General features: G+C 47.1%; 2 protein-coding genes and 1 long non-coding RNA gene across 9 annotated transcripts in view; 2 read left to right on the top strand and 1 right to left on the bottom strand.

Annotated features, from left to right (window-relative positions):
- Positions 1 to 2149: 2149 nt before the first annotated feature.
- On the bottom strand, positions 2150 to 7245 carry LOC146754770 (uncharacterized). 2 transcript variants are annotated; one of them, XR_014938616.1, is made up of 6 exons: positions 7058 to 7245; positions 5935 to 6055; positions 5143 to 5248; positions 4860 to 4956; positions 4282 to 4354; positions 2150 to 3607 (listed from the first exon to the last, which is right to left on the bottom strand). It is a non-coding gene; the product is annotated as an uncharacterized LOC146754770 (long non-coding RNA). The 2 variants fall into 2 exon arrangements; XR_014938617.1 differs by lacking the exons at positions 4860 to 4956; positions 5935 to 6055; positions 7058 to 7245 and having other exon boundaries at positions 5143 to 5191.
- A 1414-nt stretch (positions 7246 to 8659) lies between these two features.
- On the top strand, positions 8660 to 10594 carry LOC146754769 (uncharacterized). The gene is made up of 4 exons (XM_085526760.1): positions 8660 to 8879; positions 8954 to 9035; positions 9424 to 9618; positions 9999 to 10594. Exons 1-4 carry the CDS (start codon positions 8799 to 8801, stop codon positions 10019 to 10021), a joined length of 381 nt encoding a protein of 126 aa, XP_085382886.1. The 5' UTR covers positions 8660 to 8798; the 3' UTR covers positions 10022 to 10594.
- A 1814-nt stretch (positions 10595 to 12408) lies between these two features.
- The window catches only part of LOC146754762 (protein MANBAL-like), a 100118-nt gene continuing 91283 nt past the window's right edge, over positions 12409 to 21243 (top strand). The window contains exons 1-7 of one of the 6 annotated variants that reach the window (XR_014938607.1): positions 12411 to 12548; positions 15369 to 15488; positions 16159 to 16264; positions 16451 to 16547; positions 17054 to 17126; positions 17801 to 18015; positions 19448 to 19625. Coding sequence is in view for 1 of the 6 variants with exons in the window: in XM_085526756.1 (XP_085382882.1) it covers positions 12543 to 12548 (6 nt within the window). In the remaining 5 variants the exon portion in view is untranslated. Of the gene's footprint in view, positions 12549 to 15368; positions 15489 to 16158; positions 16265 to 16450; positions 16548 to 17053; positions 17127 to 17800; positions 18016 to 18581; positions 18664 to 19447; positions 19626 to 21243 lie in introns of those variants that run through there. The other 5 variants (XR_014938612.1, XR_014938613.1, XR_014938608.1 and 2 more) reach the window with 5 other exon arrangements.

Genomic DNA, 21243 nt, shown 5'->3' with positions numbered 1-21243 from the left:
CGAGGAAGTGGGATGATGAATGGAGAGTGCTGGCGTTTGGATCCTGGCTGCTTGTTTGGTGATGAGGTTGGCTGCCAGGTTTGGTGCTCTGAAAGGATCTGACCCTCCTCATCCTCAGACCAGAAGGGATGATTTGGCTGGGGCCATCCCACAAGAGATACGGAAGCAAACCAGTGTCGGCTTTGGTGTGTCTGAAACTGCTGCTGACTGCAGGGCAAAGGTCCTGCTCTCCTCCAGTACCTGTAGCTTGTGGCTTTGAGCAGTTCTTCTAAGTTTATGGAGTGGTTTTGTGGCTTTTGTTAAGTGGATCAGAGCAGTCGCTGGTCAAAACGTCCCTTGTTTGGGCTGGCAATTACAGGGTGATGATCCTGTTGGTTTCACATCTCTTCCTTTAAATTCAGCTGCTTTTCCCATCTTTCATTCTTGGTCTCCCAACTTCACCGCCCACCCCGATCTGTCACCACACATCAGTGCTGTGCAGTCCCCACCTCTGGTGATGTTCACTTCCTTCCCCTCAGCTTGTGGGGTTTCACTCGGAGCCTGAAGGCCCTTGTGTGGCTCTGGAGCTTTCTGTACCCTGTGTGAACAGCAGCTGGCTGCAGCCAAAGGCCCTCAGACTGCAGCTGAAGCAGAGCCCAGTTGATTCCTGCACAGCCTGGGTCCAACCCACCTGCCAAACACAGAACCATGCTGATGTGTGAGAGCCTCCAGGCCGGAGAGAAGGATCCCAGCATTAGTCCCCCCGCTTGGCAAACCTAAACCAGCCCTAAGCTCATAACCATGGGTTCCTGATGCTGGCCATGCTAATTGCTTGCTGTCACACTCACACTCTTTGCATGTCTGCCAAGCTCAGTGATTGTAAAATGATAGAATTCCTGAGCTGGAGGGTCCCTGCGAGGACCACTGAGTCCAGCTCCTGGCTGCACGCTTCAATGGCTCCAGGTGGGGATGGCAAAAAGCTGCTTGAGTTCCTGAAAAGATCAGAGCAAAGGCTCTGCTGCATCTGTCTGCGACTCAAACACCACCATTGTGTTATTCATAATAATAATTCCTACAAATATAGTTGGAATTTGCAGCGAGCAAAGCGCAGCTCACCTCAGGAACAGAATCAAAGGCTGGCACAGTCTGGAGCACACACCTCTGCCTGTTTTGCTGTTGCCCGGGCAGATTGCAGCTTGATGACATCCAACAGCAAAGCAGTTCTCCTTCAGCAGGTATCTTCTGAACTCACAAGCACCTCTGCACTGCAGAGCAGCCCTGTGTTTAACAAGGCTGTCCATCATTCACACTGCTTTCAGATCTGACATTCCTCTCCTAGCACCCAGGACCAATGCTTAGTCACTTCCCCGTGAGGAGGAATGACTTAGCATTAGGTAGTAAATGAGTACAGGATTCTTTCCTATGTTGCTCCCTTATAAACTCAATAACCACATGCTGCACGTGGGTAACAAGAGCCAAACAGGAGCCGTTCCATCCCAGACTACACCTGCAGATGTCTCCACAAGGTCCGTCTGAAGAGTCTCACAGCTGAAGGTCCTGGGACTGCTCTTCCTCTCTCCAAACACACGGTAGCTGAGGAAAGCTCCCTATTAGCTGAAGAGACCAATTTCAGGACCTTCACTGACTGGAGGAGCCACTGTGGGACACAGGTGTCCCCTCCCACTCACCCTCTCTCCACAGCCGACCATGGCGCAGCTCTTGAAAAGATGACGGAGCTGTCTAAATCAAACCCTAGCACTGACTACATAAACAAATACATGGACTAGCTGCATGAAGAGCAAGCAGCAGACATTGCAACAGCGGGTCAAATGCAACCTCAAAGATTTACTAACGAAGAGTCAAAATGCTACATTTCCATGGGAAGCCTAAAACGGATCAACTCAGGTGTGACAGTGGCTCCCAAGGCGGTTCTGCTCCACACATTGCTGGTGCACTTGCTAAGACACCTCATCTTTGTCTTTGGACACTGGGAAAAGGGGAAAACATTTTGCTACTGGTATGTCATTCTTGGGAATGGGAAAGAAAGTGAGTGTGGGACTTGGGACACATCACTGCAGCCTATGGAGAGCCCCTGGGGTGTGTAGCTGCCCTGCTTTTTTTTTTTTTTCTGGAATAGAAACACATTAAAATATCAGCTCTCGCTGCTTGATCAGATGAAGACATGACGCATTTACTGTGCAGCTTCATATAGGAGCACCTGAGCTACCTGGAGCAATAAGGCTTTGTTAATTCGTCCATCAGCAGCTCAGCAGCTCATTCAGTTTTTCATGTCATTTTCATAAGGCAAACAACGAAACAGAAGTTACTTTCATGTTTGAGAATTGGGATTAGTTGGCAGCTACATACGAGTACGTATTTGTTATGCAGTATGAATTCACACAGACCAGGTTGCTCAAGCAGTGCTGGGAGCAGTAAAGTCATTCATCTCAGCTGGAAGTCCAATATTACCTGGGGTAGCAGATGCTGTGGGGTTATCCACAGCATCCACGGGATGTTTCCTCCGCATCCCCATAAGGAACAGCAAAGTGCACCAATGGTTCATAGGAACAACGTTTTATTTCTACAGAACATGCTATAGAAAAACCAACAGTCTTGTTGGCTTACAAAGCAAAATGTGTAAGTAAACATTATTTCAGACTTCAAGAACGTCGCCAATTGAACACATTAGCAGGTTTACTTTCCTCTTTGGCCAAATGCAGCATTTCACAGACTGCTTTTCCCAGCTGACTCTTTGTTTGCTGTACATTAAAGTAAGTTCTGGTGCTTGGGATATCCAGCCCACTTTCCCCATCCAGTACAGCAGGAAAGACACAAACACGCCACTTAAATTAAAGAAAGAAAACATGGAGTAAGTGGAATTCGAGACTGCAAAAATATATACAAGCATTTATCTTTTTCCTGAACTAAACATTTCAGCCATAAAAATATTCAACAGCTGTACCCTATAGAACTAGGGCTAAGGCTATTTCAATTAGAACTGCTTTGTGTTTTAAAAATATAGGGCTGAAAGCCTTTTGGGTGATACTTATACATCCACGGCATGTCTAGGTTCCCTATGTGAATCATAAATCATTATGCAGAACACAAACTAGTTGTCTTAGCTTAATCTTGCATTATCCTGTTTAATTTCATCTCTCCTGTAAATATGTTAGATAACTAGATTTCACTGTAACTATTAACATAAACAGAATATTCATAAGGCTTTTTTCTTCTCCTTCTGAGCTGTATACGGTAAAATACCCATCCAGTGCTTTGGAATAGGCAGATCTTCCTCCTAGTAAAACTGTGAAGCAAGGATAGCTTTCACCGCCAGCGAGAAGGTTTCTGAAAGTGCTCGGTAGAAATCCAGAGTTTACATGGATAAAACCTCAGGATAACATCCATTTACTTACACGCAACTATTGTTAAATAATCCAAGTCGAGTCTACTTTACTATGAAGTGTGCAACAAGCAGAAGAAGCGAAGAACATCACGCTGAGTTCACATTCTTCAAGGTGCAAATCCCAGCTATTCCTGCCCAAAACCTTCTGTTTCTTCAGTTGCAAATAACAGCTTTTCCTTCAGCTGCTCATAATTCTTATAGGCTGGAAGGTCCAAGCGATTGAAACTAAAAACAAAGAGAAACCTTAAGTACTGAACAACAGTTTAAACCACCAAATATCCATTAGAACACAGGCATATGAACTGTCCTGTTCAGAAGGAAAACTGCATTTGTACTCTCTAAAACACCTGTATCTTGACATGCACTTGTCTATGAAAGTGAGAGTTAAAGCACAACAAGCACCTGAGCAGCGATAACTTTCCATAACTGGCAATGTATTTTGTAACAAGTCTCACCTAATCTCTCTTCTGTATCTGAAACTTAAAATCTGAGCATCTTCACAAAGCACCAGCGTAACTGAGAAACTGAGCAGAAGCTACATTTTCTCCAGCCAAGAGGAAGCATGAGCGTGGCTATTTATTTTCATTGCCAGGATCGAGCGTGGTGATAATGAAAGATCAATCCCAAACTCTTTAAAAAAAGGACAACCTTAAGTACTAAAAGTAGCTATATGTTTTTAGTGGTGTGCAAATCCATGGCGTTTACAATGGAATCAGCTCCACAACAAAACTGCTTTTCAGAAGTTCAACTATTACTCAGCAGAGCTTACTGCCATAGCCCAGTGCTTTGCTTTCACACAGTCTCAGACACTTCCATAACACACCCACTTCCTAAAATCTCAAAGTAGATTTCCATCCATAAGAACAGAACCACAGCAGAGTTTGATCCTTCGTACTTACCAGGTGTGACTTCCAGGTAACCAGTTTTCCTTTCCAACTTTCTCAATGCAAAATTTTTGGGGTCTGTTGCTCCCTGTACAAAAATCAAACAATGAATTCTTAGGTCTAACTGCCCGTGTATACCAGTAGGTAATACGTGACAACAGCGCGTGAAAACAAGACTATAACTACTTGCAGAGCACAAAGACATTTGTCTCTCACTACATCCCTCTGAAGAAATCCACGTGGTGAAATGCATAAATATGAAGCGGTTTTCAAAGAAACTCAACCACTGAATCACATCGTTGGTTTGGTACTGGAAGGAATCTCTGGAGTTTACCTAGTCCTGCCACTCTGATCAAGCAAGGATACCCAGAGCAGGCTGCCCTGCCAGGACCACGTCCAAACCATGGATCAAGTCACTGATGCAAGGCCTGTTCACATTCCATCCATCCCTTTTTCTATCACCGCTCTACCAATATGCAAGACTCAGATTCCATATAAATTCATTAAAAAATACCCTTAAACACACAGCTTGGTCCTTATTAAGAAAAAAGGAAATAACATGAGCATAAAATGCATTAAAGAGGGCTCGTTACCCGTGAGGTCAGCAAATCCTCCTACTGGTAATCTGCACGTTCCAGTAACGAACTGTAGAAATCTCATTCTCTTCTCATTATCTATTTATTTCCCAAACTGAAAAATAATAATTAACATTGATGTCAAGTTTAATATTGAAATGTTCACTTCCCCATCCCCCATGGGAAAGCTGGATTAGCAGTTATCATTTACATTTACATGCTACTTATCTGTTGAGTAATTCTGACTATTGCTCACTAAGCTGTTGCTGTGTTCTTGTGTGGAAAAAAGAAGTCTACAAACCTGCCAGAACCACAATATCTGTCTGCAGGTTCTGCTATCATGCCGGTAAATGGTATTGCCTCTGCCAGTCATTCAGATCAATTTCTTGAATTCCACACAGGAGCACCTTTAGGGAAGAAAAATTTCATAAACATGGAAACTACGAGCTACCACTTTGCTTCTACAGCAAGACTATTGTACTGAAATACTACTGTACTTCAAAGCACCCGCAATCACAGTACGCTTGGTTTTAATATTAAACTCTTAAACTTCCACAGCAAATAATAACATCCGCAAATAATAACATCCGTGGCAACAAAGAAGATACACCAGTCATGAAAACGAATGCATTTAGACATATAAACCATACTTTCTCATTGCCTAACCGTACCATTCTGTGCTAGAAATACGATGTTCTGCTGCAGAGTATAATTTGGAGAGACCAAAAGCAGCTCAAACCTGCTCCACTCAGTAATTTGACCATCCGCTGATATTTGGTTCTTATCTCCCTTGCTTTCCAATTGCTCACTCTTTAAACATACGCAAATCACATGGTCAAGGATAACAAAAACACTGCTAGCCAAAAAATTTATGCTGGCAGAATCTTAACGTTAGAAATGTGTCTAAGTTGGTTGCAAAGAATGAAGTGAAGAACAACACAGTAACCAAATACTAACTGATACATAAGGCTTCTCTCCCACATCCTGAAAACAGAACCTCCAGCCTTAATGAACTCTGCTCTTCAGACACTGACTAACATTCAAGTATTACGTGTAGCAGCCTGGATCTGGCAATAGTCAAAGAATCTTTTACCTCCATCTCCTTAGCATCAAAGGACCGCAGATACTGCTGGGGCAGAATTTCATTGAAGCCTTCAAATGAAGCTTGTGTCTGTTCCCCAGCGCCTCAGGAAAGTCTCCATTCTGCTACCAGCCTGGAAAAGACACAGAAGGATCATTTAAAACAACCCCCCCCCTTAAAACAACCCCCACCCCCTTAAGCCCCCCCCTTAAAATACCCCCCCCCTTAAAACAACCCCCCACCCCCTTAAACCCCCCCTTTAAAACACCCTCCCATCCCCTTAAAACAACCCCCCACCCCCTTAACCCCCCCCCTTAAAACACCCCCCCACCCCCTTAAAACAACCCCACTTCCACCCCCCTAAAAACAACCCCCCACCCCCTTAAACTCCCCCCTTAAAACACCCACCCCCTTAAAATAACCACCCCCCCAGCCCCTTAAAACAACCCCCCCCTCACCACCTATGGGGGGTTAGAGGGCGAAAACAGGGGTCTATGGGGGGACAGAGGGGGAAAATGGGAGGCTATGGGGGGTTAGAGGGGAATGGGGGGAAACTGGGGGGCTATGGAGGGTTAGTGGGGGAAAATGGGGGGCACTGAAAGACAGTGGGGGTTAATGGGGAACATGGGGGGCCAGAGAGAGACACTAGGGGATAATGGGGGACAAAGAGGAATACTGGGGGGTAATGGGAGACAATGGGGGGTCCTGAAGGCCACATGGGGGTAATGGGGGGCACTGGGGGGTCCTGAAGGCCACATGGGGTAACGGGAGACAATGGGGGGTCCTGAAGACCACATGGGGTAATGGGAGACAATGGGGGGTCCTGAAGGCCACATGGGGGTAATGGGGGGCACTGGGGGGTCCTGAAGGCCACATGGGGGTATGGGGGGCATTGGGGGGTCCTGAAGGCCACATGGGGGTAATGGGGGGCACTGGGGGGTCCTGAAGGCCACATGGGGGTAATGGGGGGCACTGGGGGGTCCTGAAGGCCACATGGGGGTAATGGGGGGCACTGGGGGGTCCTGAAGGCCACATGGGGGTAATGGGGGGCACTGGGGGGGCCCAGAGGGACACTGGAGTGGAATGGGAAATACTGGGATGGAATGGGGGGCACTAGGGTCAATGGGGTTGTTACCTGGGTGCTGTGGTCCCGTCGCTGTCCTTGCCCTGCGCCGTGTCGTTGTTGTTCCTGTCGTTGTTCCTGTCCAGGTCCTTTGCATCTTAGGTTGGGTCTGGACCCAGTGGGGGCTGAGTCCCATGTAACAGCTCCTTGGTGTTGGGGCCGAGTCCAGGGCGTGGGGCTGCGCTGCCTGCAGGAGGGCTGCGGGGCTGGGGCAGCTGGTGTGGCTGGGTGCAGTGTGTGGGCGTGTGGGAGGGCCTGCAGCAGGGATTTGGGGTGTAATCAGAGTGACTGGTATCCCAGTTCAGTCAGAGGTCTTAATTGTAGGTAAGGGTTGAATCCGCCGAGGTGCTGCGCAAGGAGAGGCGCTGGGTGCAACTATGGAAAGCAGAGCTTGTGTGTCCCAGCAGGCAGGTGTAGTCAGGTCCCCTTTGGAGCCTGCCGTTGTTGGCGCTGAGCTCAGGAGCCCCATCAGCGTGGTGCTGCGTGCTGCGTCTGTGTCCCAGACTTAACTAGATCAATCTATGATGGATAGATCAATCTATGATCTCCAGATGATGTTATGATGTGGAATACCAATAGAAAAAAATACAAAACCATGAGAGTATGGCAGCCCAAAAAGATTCCCTTGTGGAAGAAGGGGGAGGGTGAAGGAGGGTGATGGAGGCTGAGGGCCCTTTACTTGGTGCCGACTCCTCTGTGACCTCTTGCCGGCCAGAGAGAAGGGCTGCCTGCTGGGCACAGGGAGCGCCTTGGAGCTCCCATGTCGTGCCCTGCCCTCCAGCCCCCTCCTCATCCCATGTGGAACGCCAGTGTCAGCAGTGCGGCCGCCATTTTAGAACCCTCTCCACGTCACCTTGGTCACCACTGCCGCGCGCAATGCACTCGCCTCTGACAGTTGTGGCAGTTAACAGCCATGTCGGCAGCTAAGAGGGCGAGGGTGGAAGTTTCCCCAGTTTCATGCGGGAGGATGGAGCTGGGGGCCCTAGGACTGAGAAGGAGGAGGGGGCCCGCCATGACCACCAGGCAGAGGAGGGGTAAGAGAGCCCAGTTCCATCGCACCTGCACCAGCCTGGTGACGAGCAACCATGTGGAGCCCATGGAGGTGGATCCGCCCGCGGCATAGCTGGCCTGGCACCACACCACCGTGCCAGGCCCCGCGTTGGCACCATTGCAGTTCCACCGTGGCTGGTCCAGGCGCTGAGCTCCTTACCCGCTTCTCGGCCCCCCGCCCCCAGCATTAGCTGGGTGGCATTTTTGTAACATCTGCTCCTCCTTCGGGCTTCTTCTGCAGCCACGTCCTGTGGGCCCCCAGTCCCATCTTTACCCAGTTTTTCTTGTTGTTTTTTTGGTTAAGTTTAGTTTTAGAGTTAGGTGTAAGTTGTTGTTCATATTTTCGAGTTAGGCATAGGTTTTTGTTCATGTTTTACTGTTAGGAGTAGGCTTAGGAGTAGGTTTAGTGTTAGGAGTTGTTGTTTTCCTGTTCGGAGTAGGTTCCTGTTCTTGCTGTAGTGTTAGGAGTAGATTGCTGTTCCCATAGTAGAGTTAGGCATAGGTTACTGTTGGTACTGTAGGGTTAGGCGTGGGTTCCTACCAGCAGCTGACAGCAAACAGCGCTCGCTCGGTAAGCACACGTCTGCTTTCTCCCCCGGAGCCGTGAGTGCGACTGCCATGAGAGCGGAGGTCTGATGCAATCTGTGAGGGATGGGATTTGCATCCGGTGGCTTTTCCGTTGCAGAATGTCCAGCAGCAGAGCATGAGTGGCCGTGAAATGAAGCTGGGCCTCAGGAGAGCAGTCTGGAGCTGCGTCACGAGCTTCCTGCATGGCCAGCGCAAGGTAGGTGTGCCTTACTGTAAGCGGGCGCTGAAGCAGTGTTGGTTAAGCACAGCTCACTCCTCTGTCTGCAACAGATGGGCTTTCTGCGTGCTTTATTGCTGTGGCCGGCGTTGAACAGCACAGCAGCAGCGAGGCCTCGAACATGTCCACAACCAGGTACGTGAATGTGAGTAAATTTAGCTGTGTGAATGATGTTATTGTTCATATTAGTAAGGTAGTATTCACATGTGTGTGATGGAGCTCAGGGATAGGTTTATTCTTGCCTGGTAAATTTTCCCTTCTTTGACACCCACCCGTCCTCTCTTGCTTCTCTTCCCCTCACCTGTAAGTGCAGCAATACTGAAGGCTGAGGGCTCTTCTCTGAGGCAGGCGCTAAAGGGCAACTGAAATGCAAGTTTGATGTCCCTCTTTGTTCTTGGGTCAGTAGCTCAAGGTGACCAAGCTTCAGAGCACTTCTCTAAGTCAGCCTGGAAATGTTTCTAGCAGGAAGTAACTCCATCACAGTGCCTGAGAGTAATGATGCCTCTATTTTCCCCCCTCACAGCAGGCAGCCTCCATAAGAGAGCAGTAGAGCAGCAGGCTGTCTGTGCTATGGCTGCTGAACTGCATTTCTGGCCACCTGAGATCCCTGAGCCCATGCTAATGAAGAACTTGCTGCGCCACGGACTCTTCTATGGAGCCGTTTTGCAGCTTCTCTGTGCTGGCCATCATGCTGCCAGTTTCCAGGTCCCCAAAGGCAGTAAGTGGTGCTCTCATGGGCTGGGAGAAAGGCACGGGCAACCGGCAGGGAGGGAACCATCTGTAGCTGTTGCCAGCAACCTGGAGGTGCCAGCTCAGTCTTATTCTGCGGCTGCTGCTGCACACTATGAGCTGCCAGGCAGAGGGTCCACCTGCCCATGCAGGGACCACCTTGCAGGAAAGGGCTTTAGGCTCTGGTTTGTGTGGGATTTGGGGAATGAGACAGGGGTGGAGATTCTTGTGTGCCCGACTGTCAGGAAGGCGGTTCCCAGTTCTGGCAGCCCAGCGTGCCCAGGAGGGTGACTTGAGCTCCCAAAGCGAGCCGCCAACCAGTTGTTAGCTGAGAAGGTTCCCTGAGCGTTTCTGAATTGATTCTTGTAGGACTCGGAGAGTTTGGGGACTGAGACTTGGGAGAGAGTGAAGAAAGCCGAGGCAAGGCAAGTGCTGCTCAGCTGAGGAAGAAAGCCGAGAAAGAAAGCAGAAAGCAACGATGATGGCTTGAGCAAGAAGCTACAAAGGACAGCAGAACCACCTGCAACTCTTCCTCGGAGGTGGCACCAAAGGCAGCTGACTGAACAGTCCAGTTTACCAGCACAGCCGTGCTTTCCCTGTCATGGACAGTGGAGATGATGGAAGTGAACTGGACAGGAAGGGCTTGTGCTGCGTTAGAAGCAAAGAGGGCTTCACCTGTGCAGGACTTGGTGTATGGCAAGAGCTGGAGATGCTGTGTTCCTTCAGGGTGTGTCTCTTGAGGTCCAGGGCCAGTGTAGGCTTAGGTTGAATTAGGGCTGGCTGGGACTGGAGAGGGAGGAGGTGACGTAGCCCCATGGTCAGGCTTCTCCTTGGGTCTGACTGTAGGCTGAGTGACTGATTGCTAAGTGGTAATCCTGGGCACTGGGGTTTCATTTTGGGGTGTGGGCGGGGTAATAAATAGAAGCCGAGTTCTTTTGTACGCAATAAAATTGAAGCGAACTTTCTATGCCTGGTGCTGCCTCTTTCAGTAGCTGGTCAGAACGTCCCTTGCTCGGGCTGGCAATCGCAGGGCGATGAAGCGGTCGGCTTCACGTCTCTCCCTTGACATGGTGCAGGTTTTCCTACGTTTCCTTGTTGGTCTTCCCAACTGGTGGCCTTTCAGCCAACCGGTAAGTGCTGGTGACAGGCTGTGAGCATCTCCTTACTCTCTGAGGTCCGACAGAAAGAAACCAGAGGAGGGGAAGCAGCCCGCGAGGAAGAAGGGTGTCCCGTGCTCAGCCCCTTGAGTTGGCCTCTCTTCCCTGAGGGCTCCTTCAGCTTCTGATGCACCGTGTGCTGCTGTTTGCCCTGGGAAGCCCAGCTGCACGCTGGCAGCCGTGGCCTGTGCATCAGCCTCCCCTTGAGGCCCAAGGAGTTGTTTGTTTTTATGTATTCACTATTGGTGTGGCATTTTGTTGTTTTGTTCTGCTTTGAGATCAAGGGGTAATTTAACACCGTTGGAAGTCATTGGGGTTCAGGAGTAGCATTTGTAGAATTTTGATCATGCAGCAAGTTGTGATTCCTACTGTGTTAAAGAACTGGCACACACATATACGCCTGCAGCCGGAGCTTGATTGACTCTTGTCAATACGGCCTTCCAAAGCCCGGCCCTGGGGAGTTGTCCAAAAATTTTCCAACCTTTTGTATTACCTAAGTTTATTTTAAAGAGACAAGGAGGAGTAATCTCTTAAAGGCTTTTTCTAAGGCATTGGACTAGGTTTTGATTATCACATCTCAGGAAGCTTCTGCATTCCACCTAGTGCTAATGTGATAAATCAAGAGCAGATTACACAAGAGATTCAGGCCTTGCTGCCAGTCTTTTATGAATCCGAACTTTGTTTCATGTTGCCAGATATTCTGGTTTCCTTTTCAGGAGATTCCTTTGCTGTATATTAAGAAGGCCAACGGCATCCTGGCCTGCATCAGAAACAGTGTTGCCAGCAGGAGCAGAGAGGTGATTGTCCCCCTGTTCTCAGCACTGATGAGGCCGCAGCTCGAGTGCTGTGTTCAGTTTTGGGCCCCTCAGTGCAAGGAAGACATGGAGGCCCTGGAACGCGTTCAGAGGAGGGCAACAAAGCTGGTGAGGGGTGTGGAGCACAGGCCGTATGAGGAGCGGCTGAGGGAGCTGGGATTGTTCAGCCTGGAGAAGAGGAGGCTCAGGGGAGACCTCATTGCTCTCTCTAACTTCCTGAAGGGAGGCTGTAGTGAGCTGGGGCTCGGCCTCTTCTCTCGTGTCATTAATGATAGGACCAGAGGGAATGGCTTCAAGCTGCGACGGGGGAGATTCAGGCTGGACACTACGAGGTATTACTGCTCAGAACGGGTGGCCAGACGCTGGAATGGACACAGGGAGGTGGTGAAGGGAAGGGGACGAGGGCGAGGAAGGAAGGAAGGGAATGGGAATGTAAAGGAGGGAAAGCGAGAGGAAAGACACGGAACGAGACGTGAATTTTGGGTTCTTTTCCGGCAGCCGCCCCCCCCCCCACCAGGCCCCAGCCCGGCCTGAGCCACGTGACAGTGACAGTGACAGGAAGTGCTTCCTGCAGGCGGCGGAGAGCACTTCCGGGCCATGGCGGCCATGAGCGGGGCCGGGAGGAGCGGGCTCTGTGCTGCGAACGGGGTCGGGCCTCGGTGCGGGGGCACGGAGGGGCTGTCGGGGGAGGAGCTCGCGGCGCTGCCGGCACCCAGAGGCGGCTCCCGGGCGGCTCCACGGTCTCGCTGTGCTGCGGAGTCACCCGGCCGGCCCCAAAAGCCTGGAGGCAGAGCCTGAGCCGGCCCCGGCCCGGATCGTGTGGTGCGGCTCCGGCCGTGCTGGGCTGTGCGGCACCAAGAGGAAGACGTCCGTTCGTTTGCCGGCCGCTCGCTGGCTGTAAGATCCGGGTGGCGCCGAGGCCCGGTTAAGAAACGGCGTGGATGAAGGTTTGTACGGATGGAGTGGGTCTGGATTGCAGTGAGCGGGACGAGTCCGGGCTGCGGTTTGGCGTGGTTGTGTTGGTTGCTTTGAAGGGCTGCCGTCATAGGGCGGAGGGAGGGAGAGGGAGTGTTGGAAATATCCTCAATAATTTTTGGTCAGGACGGTATCTCTGATAAAAGCAGTTTTTATTCGCGATTGCAATGGCGGGCGCCCTGATGGCAGAAGCGCACCTATGGACATGATGTTACAGTTTTTATACCTTTTCTCCCATATGTTTTCCCCTCCTGTTTCCCCTTTGGTTGGGTATTCCAGGTTACAATGTTACCCGAGGTTTGCATTTGTTAATTACATTCTGAAATTTGTTAGTTCACTTGCTATCTTGTCAGTCGCCGTCCTGCTGTTTTTGTTTCCAAGATGTCTCGGTACTCTTATCGCATTGATATGTTGATTCCCTTCAAAGCTTCTTCCATTCTGTCCTAGAGGCCTTTGTTAAACAAAGAGCCCGGGGGTGGTGGGGGGGTGATTCCAGTCCTTCCCACTATCTCTTCAGGCACATCCTTAGGTATATCACGACTTGTATATTTTTACAATGCATACAACAAAACACTAAAACATACATTGTTGCTAGTTTACACAGGCATATTGTTAATTATTTTCACTTCTCCTCTTTGGATCCTTTATTACTCAGGTCTTATTTGTCCAGTACCAAAAATCACTAGTTCTATTTCAGACAGCTGGACAGACAGGAGCTGCTGTCTTTGTACCTAATAACTTCTACCTAATAACTACAAACTGCTTCACTTATATAATGAGACCTTGAAATAAAATATTCTTATCTTATTCTAAATGCAGAAACAACATTTGATTCCCACAATCCCCACTTTTCTTCTTTATACACTGTTGATTTCTGCAAGTTTTGCTTTTTCTTTAAGGTATTATCTTATAGACCTCATCCTCTTCCTTCATTCCCCATCTCCTCTAATATCATTATTTTCATTACCCATCTCCTCTAATATTATCATTTTATCTGAGTATGGTGGTCGTTTCACTGGTGTTTGTTTTAATTATGCTGTCTCAATTGATCTCTGTACCAGGCCCCTTACACAGGGGATAATACAGCATCCTATGGCCACCAGGACTCCTGTTGCTATAATCAAAGAAGTAAATATAGAAACAATCATCCCTTTCTATTTACCAAACCACGAGTCCAACCATCCAGTGACAGAGGTATCTGTTCCTAAATTTTCTGCCAATTCATTCGCAAGGGTAGTAAGTCCCTGCAATGCATTAATTATTGTGATGTCTGGAGCTGTGTTATTGGGGATGAAGGTACAACAGTGGGTTCCCAACATTACACACACACACCCCTTTTCAGCTAGCATCATATCTAGAGCAATCCTATTCTCCCAGGCCATCCTACTTGTGGCATCTAGCTGTTCTGTAATTCCCTTAATTGCACTTTTTGTATCATTTATAAGTCGCTGTTGATTATAATAGATGTAGTTAATCCAGTCTACATTCTTGTTGATCGTCACCCACCAAAACAGTGACTCAAATCCTGCAGCATTTTGATTTCTTGCCTTAAATTTATCAGGGACTCCTCTAGGTACCTTGATTGAATCTAAATATATTGCATCATCAAATGATACCACTAAACACCTTTTGGTTCTTCCAGAATTTTTGGATATGCCTTTTTCAAATGCCAGGGTGAATGGTATAAATAATTGAATAAGTGCACAGGTGCCTCCCCAGTTAGATGGTAGGGTGGACCATAAAACCTTTCCCCCACAGTACCACCAGAGATCTGCCCTGGAGATTCCCAGTCTTGAATAATCTCCTGCTGAATCCTCCATAACATTCAAGACCTCACTGCTTTGTGCATGGCCAGCACAAGGGTAGGTGTGCCTTACTGTAAGCATGTGCTGAAGCAGTGTTGGTTAAGCACGGCTCACTCCTCTGTCTGCAACAGATGGGCTTTCTGCGCGCTTTATTGCTGTGGCCGTAGAATTCCCTCTTTCTTACCATCTGATATGTGAAGGCTTTTTTGTGGGAAGGTTTTGAGGAATGAGGGAGTAGAAATTGCTTTAGTCACGAGTCATCTGGAAAGGTTTCACAGAAACGGCGACATTTGCAGAAGGAACGTATTGGCATTGGCAGTTGTGCAAAATACTCATTGGGATAGAGAGGAGGGAGTACCTGCAGAAGACCATTCTCTTCTGGTTTTGAGGAAGCCGGGGAGAGCTCAGATTGCAGCTTAAGCAATGTTCTTTTGTCACACTCTGTGTCCTGTGTTGCGTTCCCCAGAGTTTCATCTCTCCTTTCGATTCCAGTTCTCCTGACAGGTTAGGCTTGAATTCAGCATAATATCTGCTTCTCCCTGGGTTCAGGTTCTTTGGGTCTCCTGCCTGCTTTTCTCCCTTTTCTTAATGGAGAGTGGTGTTTCTACCACAGAGCAAAGTTTCCTGATTAACAGAAACAAATATGGAACATATTAGATGAAAACAGCTCTGCATTTTTTTCTTCCTCCGGGTAGCAAGGGACTCCTGTGCTCTCATTAATATCAACAGTGAGTAGATGCTGCCTCCTGTTAGAGCCTAAAATGCTTTCTGCAGTTGAGTGGTTGGAAACATAGGGTTTTAACTTAAAATTGTTTGTGCAGGGTGAAGGTTGGGAACACAATTAGAATACAGTTACACAGTGCTCTATCCCCAGAACTTTCCACCATATTTCTTAACACAGCTTACGGTTCATTTCAAAACAAACTAACAAAGATGAACTTGGGTTAGCGTAGCCCGTTTTAAATGATCCTTCTGTGTCTTTTCCAGGCTGGTAGCAGAATGGAGACTTTCTGAGGCGCTGGGGAACAGACACAAGCTTCATTTGAAGGCTTCAATGAAATTCTGCCCCAGCAGTATCTGCAGTCCTTTGATGCTAAGGAGATGGAGGTAAAAGATTCTTTGACTATTGCCAGATCCAGGCTGCTACACGTAATACTTGAATGTTAGTCAGTGTCTGAAGAGCAGAGTTCATTAAGGCTGGAGGTTCTGTTTTCAGGATGTGGGAGAGAAGCCTTATGTATCAGTTAGTATTTGGTTACTGTGTTGTTCTTCACTTCATTCTTTGCAACCAACTTAGACACATTTCTAACGTTAAGATTCTGCCAGCATAAATTTTTTGGCTAGCAGTGTTTTTGTTATCCTTGACCATGTGATTTGCGTATGTTTAAAGAGTGAGCAATTGGAAAGCAAGGGAGATAAGAACCAAATATCAGCGTATGGTCAAATTACTGAGTGGAGCAGGTTTGAGCTGCTTTTGGTCTCTCCAAATTATACTCTGCAGCAGAACATCGTATTTCTAGCACAGAATGGTACGGTTAGGCAATGAGAAAGTATGGTTTATATGTCTAAATGCATTCGTTTTCATGACTGGTGTATCTTCTTTGTTGCCACGGATGTTATTATTTGCTGTGGAAGTTTAAGAGTTTAATTTTAAAACCAAGCGTACTGTGATTGCGGGTGCTTTGAAGTACAGTAGTATTTCAGTACAATAGTCTTGCTGTAGAAGCAAAGTAGTAGCTCGTAGTTTCCATGTTTATGAAATTTTTCTTCCCTAAAGGTGCTCCTGTGTGGAATTCAAGAAATTGATCTGAATGACTGGCAGAGGCAATACCATCTACCGGCATGATAGCAGAACCTGCAGACAGATATTGTGGTTCTGGCAGGTTTGTAGACTTCTTTTTTCCACACAAGAACACAGCAACAGCTTAGTGAGCAATAGTCAGAATTACTCAACAGATAAGTAGCATGTAAATGTAAATGATAACTGCTAATCCAGCTGTCCCATGGGGGATGGGGAAGTGAACATTTCAATATTAAACTTGGCATCAATGTTAATTATTATTTTTCAGTTTGGGAAATAAATAGATAATGAGAAGAGAATGAGATTTCTACAGTTCGTTACTGGAACATGCAGATTACCAGTAGGAGGATTTGCTGACCTCACGGGTAACGAGCCCTCTTTAATGCATTTTATGCTCATGTTATTTCCTTTTTTCTTAATAGGGACCAAGCTGTGTGTTTAAGGGTATTTTTTAATGAATTTATATGGAATCTGAGTCTTGCATATTGGTAGAGCGGTGATAGAAAAAGGGATGGATGGAATGTGAACAGGCCTTGCATCAGTGACTTGATCCATGGTTTGGACGTGGTCCTGGCAGGGCAGCCTGCTCTGGGTAATCCTTGCTTGATCAGAGTGGCAGGACTAGGTAAACTCCAGAGATTCCTTCCAGTACCAAACCAACGATGTGATTCAGTGGTTGAGTTTCTTTGAAAACCGCTTCATATTTATGCATTTCACCACGTGGATTTCTTCAGAGGGATGTAGTGAGAGACAAATGTCTTTGTGCTCTGCAAGTAGTTATAGTCTTGTTTTCACGCGCTGTTGTCATGTATTACCTACTGGTGTACACGGGCAGTTAGACCTAAGAATTCATTGTTTGATTTTTGTACAGGGAGCAACAGACCCCAAAAATTTTGCATTGAGAAAGTTGGAAAGGAAAACTGGTTACCTGGAAGTCACACCTGGTAAGTACGAAGGATCAAACTCTGCTGTGGTTCTGTTCTTATGGATGGAAATCTACTTTGAGATTTTAGGAAGTGGGTGTGTTATGGAAGTGTCTGAGACTGTGTGAAAGCAAAGCACTGGGCTATGGCAGTAAGCTCTGCTGAGTAATAGTTGAACTTCTGAAAAGCAGTTTTGTTGTGGAGCTGATTCCATTGTAAACGCCATGGATCTGCACATCACTAAAAACGTAAAGATACTTTTAGTACTTAAGGTTGTCCTTTTTTTAAAGAGTTTGGGATTGATGTTCCATTATCACCACGCTCGATCTTGGCAATGAAAATAAATAGCCACGCTCATGCTCCCTCTTGGCTGGAGAAAATGTAGCTTCTGCTCAGTTTCTCAGTTACGCTGGTGCTTTGTGAAGATGCTCAGATTTTAAGTTTCAGATACAGAAGAGAGATTAGGTGAGACTTGTTACTAAATACATTACCAGTTATGGAAAGTTATCGCTGCTCAGGTGCTTGTTGTGCTTTAACTCTCACTTTCATAGACAAGTGCATGTCAAGATACAGGTGTTTTAGAGGGTACAAATGCAGTTTTCCTTCTGAACAGGACAGTTCATATGCCTGTGTTCTAATGGATATTTGGTGGTTTAAACTGTTGTTCAGTACTTAAGGTTTCTCTTTGTTTTCAGTTTCAATCGCTTGGACCTTCCAGCCTATAAGAATTATGAGCAGCTGAAGGAAAAGCTGTTATTTGCAACTGAAGAAACTGAAGGTTTTGGGCAGGAATAGCTGGGATTTGCACCTTGAAGAATGTGAACTCAGCGTGATGTTCTTCGCTTCTTCTGCTTGTTGCACACTTCATAGTAAAGTAGACTCGACTTGGATTATTTAACAATAGTTGCGTGTAAGTAAATGGATGTTATCCTGAGGTTTTATCCATGTAAACTCTGGATTTCTACCGAGCACTTTCAGAAACCTTCTCGCTGGCGGTGAAAGCTATCCTTGCTTCACAGTTTTACTAGGAGGAAGATCTGCCTATTCCAAAGCACTGGATGGGTATTTTACCGTATACAGCTCAGAAGGAGAAGAAAAAAGCCTTATGAATATTCTGTTTATGTTAATAGTTACAGTGAAATCTAGTTATCTAACGTATTTACAGGAGAGATGAAATTAAACAGGATAATGCAAGATTAAGCTAAGACAACTAGTTTGTGTTCTGCGTAATGATTTATGATTCACGTAGGGAACCTAGACATGCCGTGGATGTATAAGTATCACCCAAAAGGCTTTCAGCCCTATATTTTTAAAACACAAAGCAGTTCTAATTGAAATAGCCTTAGCCTTTGAGTAGGTACAGCTGTTGAATATTTTTATGGCTGAAATGTTTAGTTCAGGAAAAAGATAAATGCTTGTATATATTTTTGCAGTCTCGGATTCCACTTACTCCATGTTTTCTTTCTTTAATTTAAGTGGCGTGTTTGTGTCTTTCCTGCTGTATTGGATGGGGAAAGTGGGCTGGATATCCCAAGCACCAGAACTTACTTTAATGTACAGCAAACAAAGAGTCAGCTGGGAAAAGCAGTCTGTGAAATGCTGCATTTGGCCAAAGAGGAAAGTAAACCTGCTAGTGTGTTCAATTGGCGACATTCTTGAAGTCTGAAATAATGTTTACTTACACATTTTGCTTTGTAAGCCAACAAGTCTGTTGGTTTTTCTATAGCATGTTCTGTAGAAATAAAACGTTGTTCCTATGAACCATTGGTGCACTTTGCTGTTCCTTATGGGGATGCGGAGGAAACATCCCGTGGATGCTGTGGATAACCCCACAGCATCTGCTACCCCAGGTAATATTGGACTTCCAGCTGAGATGAATGACTTTACTGCTCCCAGCACTGCTTGAGCAACCTGGTCTGTGTGAATTCATACTGCATAACAAATACGTACTCGTATGTAGCTGCCAACTAATCCCAATTCTCAAACATGAAAGTAACTTCTGTTTCGTTGTTTACCTTATGAAAATGACATGAAAAACTGAATGAGCTGCTGAGCTGCTGATGGACGAATTAACAAAGCCTTATTGCTCCAGGTAGCTCAGGTGCTCCTATATGAAGCTGCACAGTAAATGCGTCATGTCTTCATCTGATCAAGCAGCGGGAGCTGATATTTTAATGTGTTTCTATTCCAGAAAAAAAAAAAAAAACCATGAAAAAGAAAAGCCTGTTAAAGTTGTCTTGTTTGCATCATTCTGACATGCTGTGCTCTGTCTGTGAATTCAGCTCATGGTTCTGTTGGTATCTCCAGCCCCTGATTCTTGTGGTGTCTTCATTTTCTTCCAGCATCACTGTTTGTGTATTGCTCCATTGAACAAGGACATGGACAGGGATCAGCAGCACTGGATGGTAAAATACTGTATGAAGTTAATTGTGGAAATTTCCTTGTATTGTAATTTCCAGTACTCAGGAAACTGTAACAATATCTCTGTAAGTCAAATACTTTTATAAAATGACTCAAAGAGATGCTCGTCCTGTCGTTATTGGTTTGGTGTTACGAAGCACAAGTGTAGAAATGAAGGATTGAACTGCTGCTGGGGGTTGCAGGTAGGCTGGGTTTCTGTCGTGTGCTATTTCTGCCTGCTGGGGATGTGAGCGGGCGTTGGGCCCGAGCCCCGCTCGTGTTGGTCACAGCACAGGGGCTGCGGGAAACACTGGGAGAGCAGAGCAGGGAGAGCCGGGCTGTGTGCAGGCCGGGGCATGACATGGAACCTCGGCAGCTGCGCAGCTGCTGAGCTTTTCCCCCAAGTCTTCAGACTCTCAGGTGATAAGGCTGTGCAGCAAAGCCAGCTGGGCACTGCTGATACTGTGGGCTTAGGGGATGAAGCCCTGCAGCACCTGCATGGCACTCCCTGTAGTCTGCCATCTTTATGTGCACAGCTGCTGTAGGTGTTGTTGGAGCAGTGGAGCGGCAGTGCGGTGCTGCAGGGCAGCTACACACCCCAGGGGCTCTCCATAGGCTGCAGTGATGTGACTCAAGTCCCACACTCACTTTCTTTCCCATTCCCAAGAATGACATACCAGTAGCAAAATGTTTTCCCCTTTTCCCAGTGTCCAAAGACAAAGATGAGGTGTCTTAGCAAGTGCACCAGCAATGTGTGGAGCAGAACCGCCTTGGGAGCCACTGTCACACCTGAGTTGATCCGTTTTAGGCTTCCCTTGGAAATGTAGCATTTTGACTCTTCGTTAGTAAATCTTTGAGGTTGCATTTGACCTGCTGTTGCAATGTCTGCTGCTTGCTCTTCATGCAGCTAGTCCATGTATTTGTTTATGTAGTCAGTGCTAGGGTTTGATTTAGACAGCTCCGTCATCTTTTCAAGAGCTGCCCCATGGTCGGCTGTGGAGAGAGGGTGAGTGGGAGGGGACACCTGTGTCCCACAGTGGCTCCTCCAGTCAGTGAAGGTCCTGAAATTGGTCTCTTCAGCTAATAGGGAGCTTTCCTCAGCTACCGTGTGTTTGGAGAGAGGAAGAGCAGTCCCAGGACCTTCAGCTGTGAGACTCTTCAGACGGACCTTGTGGAGACATCTGCAGGTGTAGTCTGGGATGGAACGGCTCCTGTTTGGCTCTTGTTACCCACGTGCAGCATGTGGTTATTGAGCTTATAAGGGAGCAACATAGGAAAGAATCCTTTTCTCATCTACTACCTAATGCTAAGTCATTCCTCCTCACGGGGAAGTGACTAAGCATTGGTCCTGGGTGCTAGGAGAGGAATGTCAGATCTGAAAGCAGTGTGAATGATGGACAGCCTTGTTAAACAGGCTGCTCTGCAGTGCAGAGGTGCTTGTGAGTTCAGAAGATACCTGCTGAAGGAGAACTGCTTTGCTGTTGGATGTCATCAAGCTGCAATCTGCCCGGGCAACAGCAAAACAGGCAGAGATGTGTGCTTCAGACTGTGCCAGCCTTTGATTCTGTTCCTGAGGTGAGCTGCGCTTTGCTCGCTGCAAATTCCAACTATATTTGTAGGAATTATTACTATGAATAACACAATGGTGGTGTTTGAGTCGCAGACAGATGCAGCAGAGCCTTTGCTCTGATCTTTTCAGGAACTCAAGCAGCTTTTTGCCATCCCCACCTGGAGCCAT

The sequence above is a fragment of the Coturnix japonica genome, chromosome 38, assembly GCF_054131305.1.
Source record: "Coturnix japonica strain WE chromosome 38, WE-NBRP24, whole genome shotgun sequence".
Lineage (NCBI taxonomy): Eukaryota > Metazoa > Chordata > Aves > Galliformes > Phasianidae > Coturnix > Coturnix japonica.
The sequence above is the reverse complement of the archived record's forward strand: the minus strand, read 5'-3'. Positions and strand labels throughout refer to the sequence as shown.